At 38.2% G+C, this 12,803-nt stretch overlaps 1 protein-coding gene across 1 annotated transcript in view; it reads right to left on the bottom strand.

Annotated features, from left to right (window-relative positions):
- Positions 1–1,752: 1,752 nt before the first annotated feature.
- kif18a (kinesin family member 18A) overlaps positions 1,753–12,803 on the bottom strand; it is a 65,981-nt gene continuing 54,930 nt past the window's right edge. Inside the window, exons 15-18 of the mRNA XM_069174084.1 lie at positions 7,020–7,386; positions 3,114–3,206; positions 2,825–2,916; positions 1,753–2,524 (exon numbers count right to left, since the gene is read on the bottom strand). Of these exons, the coding sequence (XP_069030185.1) occupies positions 2,394–2,524; positions 2,825–2,916; positions 3,114–3,206; positions 7,020–7,386 (683 nt within the window). The 3' untranslated portion in view covers positions 1,753–2,393. The remainder of the gene's footprint in view (positions 2,525–2,824; positions 2,917–3,113; positions 3,207–7,019; positions 7,387–12,803) is intronic.

Raw genomic sequence — 12,803 nt, 5'->3', positions numbered from 1 at the left:
GCTCCGACTTGAGGGTGAGATGTCATCAAAGCCGTTGTGATCTTTGTTTAACGATACAGAAATAGAGTTAACAACTTTGTGACGCATTTGCACAGAGGTGTTTTTTTTTTTTTTTTTTTTTTTTTTTACTAACAAAATGACAACACATAGCATGTAATGTCTCTCAGGGAGGCAAGATAAAACAATGGGTCCGACATGATCTGAGATTCTACCTGCAGTTGCTAAGCAACACCCACCTCCAACCTCTCAATCTGCCCCATTGGTCAGCAGGAAAAACGCACAAGGCGCCCCATTGGCTAAGAGAAAGTTAATAAACTTTAGCCAAGACCTGCCTCCCTGTGTGCGCACACGCTCTCCCTCTCTCACACGTACAATGAAGAGATTCTTGTGAATGGGAGCATGAGAGGGTGTCAGTGCTTGCGCAGTACAGTGCTGATATATGCATTGAGCTCCTGAGCTAAAAATAAAGATCACACTGAATGCTGTGCCACTGAAAGTTGCAAGACTGAATTCAAAGTGACACGTCTAGTTCTCTCCAGACAGAGCAATGAGGTCCCACCCTCATAATAGATCCAGGAGGTATCTTTTGACTTCAGTTTTTAGTATAGAATTCTAATAAAAGCTTGTTCCCAGTGACTCTCCACATTTGATCAGGCTAAAAATGAAACGCAGCAAAGTCGAAAATAGCTTGAAAATACAAATTAAAAGTGATGTTTAGCAGTAGTTCCCAACCTTTTTTTGTTCCAGGCACCCCCCCATCCCCATCACAGTTTAGCACTGTTATATAAAAATGGATATTGTTAAGACATTATTTTCTTGTGGCCGAGTGAATATTGGGTTGGTCAAGTTTGTATTCATACTATTGTGACTCAAGGTTGCCGAAGCAGGACATTCAATTCATTTTCACGTTATTTCTAGCTCACTTTTTTCTGACTGTTGAGCCTTTACAAACTATTACCTCCATTATTAAATGATTAATTTAAGCCAACTTTTTGTTACTCTATTTAAGCTCAGTATTTATTCCTTTCTTAAGGTATAACATTCAACCGTTTATCTATTTATTTAGATGCGAGTTGATATTTCACAATTCATTTATGCTTTCCTTTGTTACCATGTAACACTTTCACATGCTCATAACGCTAATGAGGAAGTGGTTGAATGCTAATGTTAAGTGTTGTCTAATGCTGGCTAAAAGGTTATCAACTACGTTTTATCTTGGAAAAAGGTCCGATGTCCTTCTGGATTTTGACTATAAATCTTTTCGTTTGTCAGATTCCCAATGTTTATACAATGTGCAACCTAAAACAGTTGTATTCTTTAACATTTAAAAAAAAAAAAAAAAAAATTATAAAAAAAATTAGTTGCTCTAAATTGAAAACTGAATAAAATATATTAAAAACAACAACAACAACAAAAAAAACTGTCATCTTTGGAGACTGAATGTGTTGCGTCTATACCAAATAATGGTGAAATACATTTGTTGGGTTTCACAAACAACAAACTTTTAATCTCTGCAATCCCACTGCACCTAATTTCCTAAAGGCATATGAAATGGTTAATTTTTTTCATAGGAAGACAACAAAGAAGTTATCTGGGAGTCACACTTGGGTCAGTTCAATTTTCGTTGTCATTGTATTTTTCACCTTCTCCGAGTCTGTCCGACATCACTTCTTTAATGCGGGAACATCTCGTAACTGAAACTCCATTGAAAACCACATTCATGCACAACACCAACAGCACAAAAAGCCAATATTACATGTTAGTCAGGGACCCATTTATTGAAAAACAGCTGCATTCTTGTTACAAGCACTTTTATTATAAAGTATTCATAACCCTTTGTTATTAACTGTACGAGATAAAAAAACAAAAAACAAAACAGGACAAAACATAAAATTACAAACAGTTCAGAGTGGAGCAGTTTCAGTTTTATTAGCTGCCCTGGGGAATGTGGTCACCTAAGAGATGGTTATTGTCTCAGAGAAATGTTTAAAGTACACAATGTACGTGAAACACGGAGCGTCCAGAGGATATGTAGCTTTATTTTCTGCTGAGAGTGTAGACACGACTATTTTAAAATATACATTAAAATCTAAAAGAAGGCTTAAAACTGACACAAATCAGCCCAGAAGCTATGAACAGAAAAATCTGAACTGATGCCCAGAACCGATGCAAGGTTTATATACAGTCAAGTAAAGTTTCACTGCAGTGTGAGGCTGAATTGAAGAGCGAAAGAGAACAATGCAAATTGCAAATTAAATTAAGTTCCTTCTCATTACATTCTGCTAAAGAATCCTACACAAGGACCACTTCTTTTTATTCTAAGAACAGTACAGGCAGAAGAGGTTGCAGAGTGAAAGTGTTCAAAATGGCCTGATCTGAACACAACGTTGGGTTCACATCCGCCTGGTCACTCGTTTGAACTGTTGGGAGGTTTTATACAAAAAGGATTTTTTCTGGGGTTCGAGGAGGTTAAGATTTCCTTCGGAAGTGCTCCTAACAACTCTCTTGGGCTTGTTCTCTGAACCTGAGGACAGACACCAAACAACGAAGGTTGTGAGGAACAAACAGAACTACACTTTTCCATTCCTGATAGCTCGGAGTAATCCGCCATGATCAATGATGGGAATAAACATAACCCATGGTTCTGTCACACACATACGCAGGTTCAGTCTGGAGTTATGACAAACAAGACACAATAATTATGGTTTCCCCTTTCTAAATAAAAGTGGCTCGTGTGGAGTTTGCAGTGTCGGTTGTTATGACGATGTGCATTCTGCCTTTACCGTGTTATTCTGTAGCCGTGTGTTCCTGTGATGTCACTTACCAGCAAAACGATGCACTCTGAGCGGCCTCTGGGCCACCGAGGGGTCTTTCTTTACGCGCTTTGGTGCAGAGAGATCCTGCGTTAGCTCTTCTCTGATGCCGGAAAAATAGAAAAAAAAGTAATGATCACAAGTTCCTCATCATCTACGCTGGATTTCCATCCTGTGACCGTCTGCACAGGTTTAGTCTGCCTCCAAACACTCATACATATTTGGAAAGAGCGACGGGCATGAAAATACGATTAACGTGGATATAAGAGAAAAAACAAACAAACAAACAAGACATGTTACCTGTTCAATTTACGCTTTCCTTGAGCAGCAGACGTCATGGTCATGTAGGTCGGGTTGGCTCGTTTCACATCTTGCAACGAAGCGAGCTGCTGTCTGCAGAACAAAGGTTCACGTTACCATGACATCTCTGCAGTTTGGACCTCACATGGCGACGAGGAGCATTTCCCTTCAAGATCACACGATTACAAAACAGAATATCCTATAACTGACAACTACGAGTGAGCGATATTATCACGACATTTCAGGGTATTTCTGTGATGACAATATTTTTGATGATTTAACAAAACACTCAAATTTTTTTATTATGTATTTCAATTTATACACATTTCCAAATAAGAGTGCTGCTTAATGGGTCGGACGTCATTACATCTACAAGTTGGAAAATGACCATTATCACGATCCGATTTTAAAATGTTTAGTAGCCAAATACTTACCAACATTATTATGAACCATAAGCTTTGGCACAACCCTAGTGGTAATATGGTTTGAGTTGTTTTACGGATCTGAACTTAATACTTGACGCATCCTTTGGATGTGCTTGAATAAAAAAAAAATGTAATGTGAAAATTCTGCTGTCTGGGATAAATTTGAAGTTACACCACCAGCTATAAAATGATGGGAAACAGGGTCCTGATTTCATCCTTTTCTGCATTAACCTTCTACAAGGTTCAGATGTGACCTGTTTGATCTCAGGGGTCAGGCGTTATGGTACGGTGGACATCTTTTAACCCCATATGATCACTTTGTAGTTGAAAACCTTTCTCACAGGACCATACCTGCTGATCTGAGGTTTAAATCAACTGGCAGATAATGGAGCACGTAATATGTTGCAACTGAATCTGTGCCATTGCCTCATTCTGTTTCAGGATACAGCGCCAACATTTTTGTCACAGATAATGTGACTAAGTCCTCCGAGATACTGGTGGCATCCAAGAGCAAGACCTGGGTGTAAAAACCTACCTGAGGAAATATGACCAGTAAAAGAAGTGTAACCTTTTATGTAATTAACCTTAACCAGTAATTATCCAAATCTAATTACCTGTTCTTGTTCATTACTCACAGGTCTCTACATTTGTTTGATAAATGGTGTTTTTGTTTTTTTTCTCTAAAATTCTTCCCAACATGACGTTTAAATTGTCAAAATGAATTGAAGCTTTGTATCCCTCTAGTGTGTCTGTCTGCATGAAGCCAGCAAAGAGAGCTGCCACTCACCCACCTTGCAGCTCTGAAAATCACCTTTCTACAGTTGTCAGAATAAACCTGATGTGAAGTTTTCTTTCTATCCAAACGAAGTCATTTTCCTTTGAGATTTGACCCGTTCTACTTTGGGACAACTTTGTTGTCAGGTGTGAAGTGAAGTGCAGTCCTAAAGTCTGGATTAGCTTCGACCTTTACCATTCGAGGTAAAGCAGCTTCTTGTGATTCTGTGTGTTTGCAGGGTAGCACAGATGTTTTCAAGCAATGTGGTTCATTTGTGGAGCAATTCCATTGTTTGAGAGGATGCGGTTTGATATTGAAGTCGGATGGGAACAAATTTATCCTACAAATAAAATGGTTCCCATTCTGTTTTGCACTTCAAGCTGAAGACACGAAGGCACTGCTCAGCTCAGTCGACTTAAGCCTCTTGGCTCAATGTTCCAGTCTGGAAACTTGCTGCTGGTGAGAATACTGAGACTATTTGCACTGTAGCCTCCATCTTGTTTTGAATAAGGTTTGGCGGATTTACCACTTTCGAATGGTTTAGTTACCATCCGGACTGAGTGCTTTGAAACATTCAGTGGGCAGCCAGAGGGATGACTTTTTAAGGAACATTTTATGGAAAGTGTTCAAGAGATGCCTGTTAGTCCCCTGTGAACCAATTTTTTGGAAAAATGCAATAGATATTTTTAATTAAACAAATTCAATCAATTCAAAATGTGTGGTTCAGGAGCTGTCTGTGTTAGAAGGTGTGAATATTAAGGTACTGCTGAATCAATGTGGTTCTGTTTGGCATTCTCCCCAAAAAGTTGCAAATTGCAACAACTCAAAAATTCAGTTTATATCTGTGATCCGTTTTTTTTTGTGTGTGTGTTAGATACTAAATTAATTAACATGAACACAAATTAAACTGGTTTACGTAATGTTGACAACCTGCAGCTCAAACCTGAAAATGAAATGATATACTGAAATAACAACTGTGACTTTTACACCAAATTTTTCATAAACTACTTGGTATAAATAATGAAGGTCCTGATTTACAACTATGAGCTTAATGAGCCCAAAATATTAAGTTGATGCATAAAAGGTGAACTGGGACTCTCCTGTATTTAACATACTGCGATCAGCTGCTTGTTTCTCAGGGGAAGGGTCTATGTGTCCAACATCTCTGGGGGTTGTACAGTCAGAGGCTTGGAAAGAGTGTATTGAGCAACAGAAACATATTTCAGTGTTGCTGTGAAGTTAACTACAGCTGATATAATCTTCATTGACTGCAGGTGCCAGGAGTTATTCTGACTGGCAACAACAGCGGTGCCGGCTGATATTTAGCGGGTCTTACGGCGATAAGACGTATTTGCCCGCGTGAACAACCACCGTCAGGTGATGGGAAACACGCCGCTAGCACGTTCACGTCGTAATACTGCAAATGTGATGGCTTTCATTGGTGAACCAGATGGTCAATAACCATTGTGTAACATCATTAGAGAATGACTTAACAGACATTTATTTAATGAAATTCTTCGGGATTATTACTTCAATGAATGCAGGTATTTTACCAGATCCGAAATGTTAACATCAAGGAAAAATAAATAAGGATGTCCGTAATGTTTTAAACTTTCAATTAAAGACATCTATTTTTGTGTTATTTGTGTTTGCTAATACACCTGGTAATTCTGACTGAAATGCTCATTGTGTATTCTTGCCAATTCTGACAGAGAAGGAAAGTTGGACCAGTTCATTCAGTAAAATCAGTGTCTGTCAATTAAGAGCACTCATAAGTGACAAAATATATAATGAATGTATTCATCCATGCTGCTTTTTTGTGCCAGTGACATTTACCAACCATACCTTTGAAAAACATTTGTATTCTCTTGTCTGGACAAAAATAAAAAGTGATTTCAAAGTGTCTGCTTCTCAGGTAAAGGCTACTGATTGGCCAACTACTTGCTTGTCTAGACATCTGAGTGAGAGCAGCCCAGAGAGAAGAATAAAAGTAGATAAAAGAGCACAAACCCCCGTGTATGTCCGGGGCATGTTGGCAACATCAGATAGGAAAGTACTTGATGGTTCGGAAAACAGGCTCAAAATGGAGAGCTTGATGATTAATGGCATAAAGTCCACGAGATAATGTGATGTTTTTCTCTGCCAATTAACTGCTCTGCATGTCAGACAGGTTCATTGTAATGATGCTAATATTGTTCACTAATTCTTGTTTTAACACAAAAGGGCGCAACTAAAAACACTCACTGGATAACCCTTTCATTAGTGGAATCTCCCTGTCGAGATAAACGGCTTGATGAGAAAAATACAACAAATGGTTCTCATACATTGAGGCATCTGTTGCAGTTCTTCCCTGAACATGACTTATAAAAATAGACATCTGTTATATCAATTTTGGTTGCAGTATTTTCTTTGCTGTTTCCCAAAGTCATTCAGTTGTCGTTGAAGATAGAGTCTTTTCTATAGTATTTGTCTACTTCCTGTTTGTGTTGAAAGGTGTGCACTACCGCAGCATAAATTTCTGCACAAATTGAAGTGTCTCTAAAAACTAAATGTGAAATTGGCAGGATTTATATGCCTAAATTCTTTAGAATGCAATCGGTCTAATGTGAACACAGGCACTGTTGTGCTTGTTCTTACATTTCTACTGTATATACCACAAAAATCTGAAAATCAAAAGAAAAATGAAGACGTGGATATTTTTTTGACCTTTTGGTAGGAATCTGGTTCCCCTCAGTCGCCTTGGGAGGATTCTGCAGTTGGCTGGGATCGGTGGACTTCGATGCTTGACGGGGACTTCCACCGCTTATTATGACGGTCGCATTACTTGCAGTCTGATCATCATCTTCCGTAATGTCAAAGGTCATGTTCGGATCCATGATGCTGGAGGAGCTCAGCGACCGGGCTGGAGCAGTTTTTTGAACAGGGGTGCACTGGAGTGGGAACATTCCGTCCTCAAGCGTTTGGGCAGCGGCGATGGTCCGCGGACTTTGTGGTGGGAGTAACGCAGACAAGTTTCTCCTGATGGGCATTTTGGCAAGTGGTTTTTGTGTCATTTCTGTTTGAGTTCTTTGAACTAAAAAAAACAAAACAAAAAAACAATCAACAGTTAATACGAGTGAAACAAAAAGCCGCCATAAAAACAAATTCATCTGAAAAGGCACAATATCAAAAACCCTAAGAAGGAACAAAGATGTCACAAAGGCAGCTGAACACACCCCAAAAAAGCTGCCGACAACAACATTTTCTGCCAAAGGTAAAACAGTTTTCAGTTTTTTACGGTCCTCTTCTCGCTGGTTTAGTGTTGCCCCAAATCAGTGGGAAAATAGGTGTTGCAATAAGTTGCATTCTTCCATTAGTACGGCAATATAATTTCAATCAAAAGTTGGGGGATTGTTTCTTCTGCCTGGCACAATCGATGCAACCGAAACAGTCTCACACTGTCCTGTTACAGCTGATTCATTGAGCTTTTTACTGTTAAAACTCATTCTGAAAATTTTAGTTGCTTATTTTGTCAGAAGTATCTAATTTAAGAGAGCAATACTTGAGATTTGAAACTTTTCAGGGGTTTTGACAAGAGACAGTTTAAGGTTCCTTTTCAAAAATGGAATATTTGAACAGTGTGAGAGTCCAATTAGAGTAAACAATTGAATGGGGAATTTCCCTGTATGCCGCTTCCTGTATCCTGTATTTACTTTCTATCTGCACATTGTGTGTCCATTGTTTATTGCTCTAGATGTTGTACGTGTTGAGTTGTTCTTGCTGGTCGAAATGCCACATGATGTAGGATGATGTATTTTGTGACTACAGTGTTTGCTAACAGAATGAACATCACCTTTGCATTTCAGTTATTAAAGAGATAATGTTCGCTTTAGGATTGAACATGTGGACACACAATGACAGGTTGTGCCGCCTGCTCTGACTTGATAGACACTTAGCAACTGAGTGTACCTTTACCAGTTACCATGTTTGTTTACCGTTGTGTCAACAGACCTTTGAATCAGGTCAGACTACAGGTCAACTTTTGGCCTGCCTCACTTTTGATCCTCGAGAAATAATTAACAACAAGTAATAATTTGACATCATTTCAAGCGTCGTATGCAGATGCCAGCATTTATCAATGTGTTGTTTACAAATACGGGCTTTGAAAGCGAAAGCAAATCAAACCACTTTAAAAGTATTCACGGCAACAGTAAACACTTCGCTCCCCAAATGATGCCTTCCCTGGTACTCAATCAGAAATCAGTAATAAGCGCTGAAGTGCGAGCCCAGGGCAAAGATGCGGTTTAAAACATGTCATAACTCAGAAGCGAGATGGACTGTTGCCTTAAGTTATACCTAAATGTGATCACTAGTGTTGAAGATATTATGCACGCTACAAAGCAATTAATCATTAAAGTGCTCTCCTTGCAGAAATAAACATTACCCTTACAATGTCAGAATGGAGCCGTGACATGCATTATTCCCCGAAAAAGAACCGCACTTTATAAATAGACCAGCAAGCGAGGACCTTTTTTTAAACTAAGGAAAACATGGAGCTCTAACACAGAACTCTGAACTCTGTGAGCCTCTGTGAACAAACAAAATGTAAGTGCTACTGTTGGCATCGCTAAAAATAAAACAATACGCAGTAATTGTTGTTAGTACATCAAAGGGTACTAATTTGTTGTTCGCATCATGTTAAAATGCAGCTTCCTCCTGAATACTAGGGGATAAAATGCATTAATGTGACTCAACATAGCAAATATCTTGTCTTACCATTTGTGGATATTGTAATCTTTACCTGTAAGAGTTACTTTTAACATAAATGCATTTCACTTTCTCTTCTTTCTATCAGTAGGCAGCTGGTTGTCTGTACATATAACTATTTTTTATTTATTTATTCAGTTTGACTGTATTTGTTTGGTCTTTGTAACAGTGGTTGCAAATATTTTGTGAGGAAAAGAGGGGCAGTGAGATCAAAACAATTCTGCATTATTTTAAATCAGAAATATTAAATAAAAAAAACATAAACTCTGCCATCACTCCAACTGTCCCTTAGCAAAATGCCTACAGGATCCTAATTTTGTATTATATTTTATAAAGGTGTATAAACATGTATTTTATGAGTAAGCCATACTACAATATGAGACAGCCATGTAAACTTGTGTCTGTACATTCAGTCAAAGATGGTTTGTGAGAGAAACACCACGCAGCATTGTTTTGATATTAAAAATGTTGGCATGGATTGTACCTTGCTGTTAAAAAACACCAAAAGGGTTATGAGTCAGTCAGTTAAAACACTATCTAGTATTAGCCGACTGTGAATATCAATTTCCATTTATGCATATTATAGCAGACAGCTAACACAAGCAGACGGCCGATAATATTCAGAATCCATTGCCTCCCACCGAGCGTAGGGATTGGTTGACCTTGCATTAATTAGTGGTAATTATTGCAAAAAATATATTCCTAACAGAATTGCTATTCTAATAAAAAAAAAAACAAGTTGTTAACCTTATTAACATGTCCATTTGGTGTTTTTATGGGTTCCCCGACATGTCAAATGGGAAAAAGCCGTCAAAGCCAGCGACCTGCAGTGTAGCACTAACAGCCACAAAAACACAGGTTCAGGCAGCCAGGGTTTCATATGTCACATATGAAGGAACTAATCCTGTCCACTTGTGGGGTGGGACCTCCCATATCAACGAGCTGCAGGCAAGCAGCAGAGAGGTGGGCGGAGATAGAGGCCAGGACTATTTGCATATTCATATATCTGCTGTACTGAATGAAGTTACCACTTAAAGGTATTCGGAAGAAACTTCTATACATGTAATTTAATTGAACATAGATGAGTTTTCAGGGGTTAAATCAATGCCAGCAGAGGGTCTTTAAGTTGTACTAAAACAAAGTTTGCACAGTCAAATGTTTTATTTTACATCAATATTGAATTTAAATATATTCAATTTAGACTTAATGGTAATAAACCCTATGTTCCATCAAAACTAAAACCGGATAACCAAAATATTTATATCATGATACATTTAAATTCTGGTTGACACATGATATTTTATCCAGTAATTTATTACCCTACTATCTAGGCTCATTTAAAAAAAAAATAAAAAAAATAATAGAAATAAAAACTTGTACAGGTTGCAGAGCAGAACAAGGTTAAATCACTGTGTCTGCATCATACAGGAGCACTATTACACTCATGGCATTTCCTGCAGAGGTGTGGCGGGGGCTGGGGAGGAAGAGAGGCTAAAAAGGAAAAATGCCAGCGCATAAAGGAAGTGAGAACACTAAATGCAAAGGTGAATGACTGATTTATACATTTCCCCAAATATCAAATGCAATATTTAGCAAATGTGAGTCAGTCTTCAGACAGCACACCATGTGAGGAAACGGTGATAAATAGCCCTTTTCTGTGGCAGAGGAGTTGTCCCCAGCAATAAATGGCAGCAGAGTTCCTTCAATCACATATTTTTGGCTTGTAGGGGATTAATACATGCATGAGTTGCTATTTCTGGTGTAGGCTGCACTGAATTAGGGTCGCCTGGTTGCTGCTGCCTGTTTTTTATAGTGCGCCTTTTCTGGTTGGTGGAGCAGGGGAGTTTACGTCTGTTGACGTTTTTTCCTGCCCTGCTGTGGATCTGCATTTTCATGAATGAAGCTCAAGAGGGATTGGGAGGGTTAGATGTGAGACATTTGAGGGTTGGAAGGAAAGAAAGGAAGAATGGAGAAAAAAGACAGACGAAGAGATGTTTGAAGCAAAAGAGACAGCTAAAATCCAAGGAAAAAAAATGTAGATGGGAGAATTTAGAGGTAGAGGATATAATAGAAATATAAACAGGACCGTCTGTGGGAGACAGGGGGAGAAAGCTGAATGAAAAACCGTGGTACTATTAATAGATGCACGTGTGGACATGTAATAATCAACACTAAATTATGAAATTAAGCAATGCTCCTTCATAGTGATCACGTTTGTGTAATTTGCTGTTATAATGCAGTCTACAAAGAGTTAATGTTCTGTCAAAACCACAACCCTCTCCAAAACCGATGAAATCTGATTGGCTTTGCAAGCTGCAGGGTGGAGCTATTTCTCATAACATGCTGCAGTGACTACCATTAAGAGCTGAGGAAGCAGTAAGGAACTGACAAACAGCATCAGGACAAGAGGAGAGGAGTTTGTCTGAATGCTAAATAAAAGCCTTATTTATGAAAACACCTATACTTCTTAACCTCTATATAATTTAGAATTTGTTACTAACTGAAAAATGATTTTGCACAGCTGATAATGCTGCACAGCATGTATAAGGCTGTACATACTGTCGGTACATGTATGTGTGCATATGTGACTTGCATGTATGACAGAACTTGGGTGATTTTCAAGGATGCAAGTGTGATTGAGGAGTATGCACAGTTATGATTTAATTAAAGAGAGGAAACTGAGGCCACATACTGCCAACAATAGAAAAACAGTGATGCAAGTGAGTTATTTCAAGGCTGAGTAGATTAAACTGATCATAAATGTACAATAATTAAAATATTGTTAAGCCTCTGAAAGCCTTGTATGTATAATGTGTTAAAATGGGACCATTGTAGGCAGTGGATTATTTCATAGGGTGCTGCTGCAAGATGGGCTACAAGCAATTGTTCTCTATTTTATGTTGCCACTGTTGGCATAATGTCAACTTTATTCTTTTTGTTTCAGGCCCAATTAACCGTAGTACTGGACAACGGTGTCCACTATTGTTGAAGGTACATAGTACTATACATTTATTTATTGTGCTTAATATATAAAAAATTCCTAGTTTATGGAAGGTTGCCCATTCCTGTATTACATTTTTGTGCTTGATTAGTTTGTTGCTAATAACAAGGAGAAACATTAGCATTTTTTCAAACACTACATCCACTCAGAGGTTTTACAATGAGTGCATCAAATGCTGCATTGAACTGAATGAAGTGGGCCATTTAAATGTGTTTTTTGAAAATGTAATCACACTATTTTTAAATACAATTAAGAGAGTTTGCAGGGTTGGCACGTGCATGAGTAAAGTATAGTTCAATAATGAGTAAATCACAATAACTGACTAAATGGAAAAACAATAAAACAACTGCATTGACTTGTGAGACTGAGCATACAGAGAGTACGGCTTTTTGTAACATAAAAACTTTCAAAAATAAATGCCCTATCACTTATTACAATGTGTTTCTGAGAAATTGAATAGCAGCAGTGACAAACTCCCTGATGCTTTTGCATTTCATTTCCATTCAAGAAACTCTGGTCATCTGGCAGAAGTATTTTCTTCAAAAGTTACATTTCCCACAGTATGTTTCAATGAACTGTTGACCACCTGCAGTAAATGTCATTACAGCCAATTTGAACGGCCATATTTCACAAAGGCTTTTGTGTTACATCTCCCCAAAGGTTCTCCATGTACAGAGTTCCCGCTATAAAACCGGTTGTGAGTATTCACATCATTTTGGCGAGGATAGAATGTGTGCAGCACA

The sequence above is a fragment of the Embiotoca jacksoni genome, unplaced genomic scaffold (genome assembly GCF_022577435.1).
Source record: "Embiotoca jacksoni isolate LCO1_2020_lvr unplaced genomic scaffold, fEmbJac1.0.p SCAF_6, whole genome shotgun sequence".
Lineage (NCBI taxonomy): Eukaryota > Metazoa > Chordata > Actinopteri > Embiotocidae > Embiotoca > Embiotoca jacksoni.
This window is presented reverse-complemented; position numbering and strand designations above follow the sequence as displayed.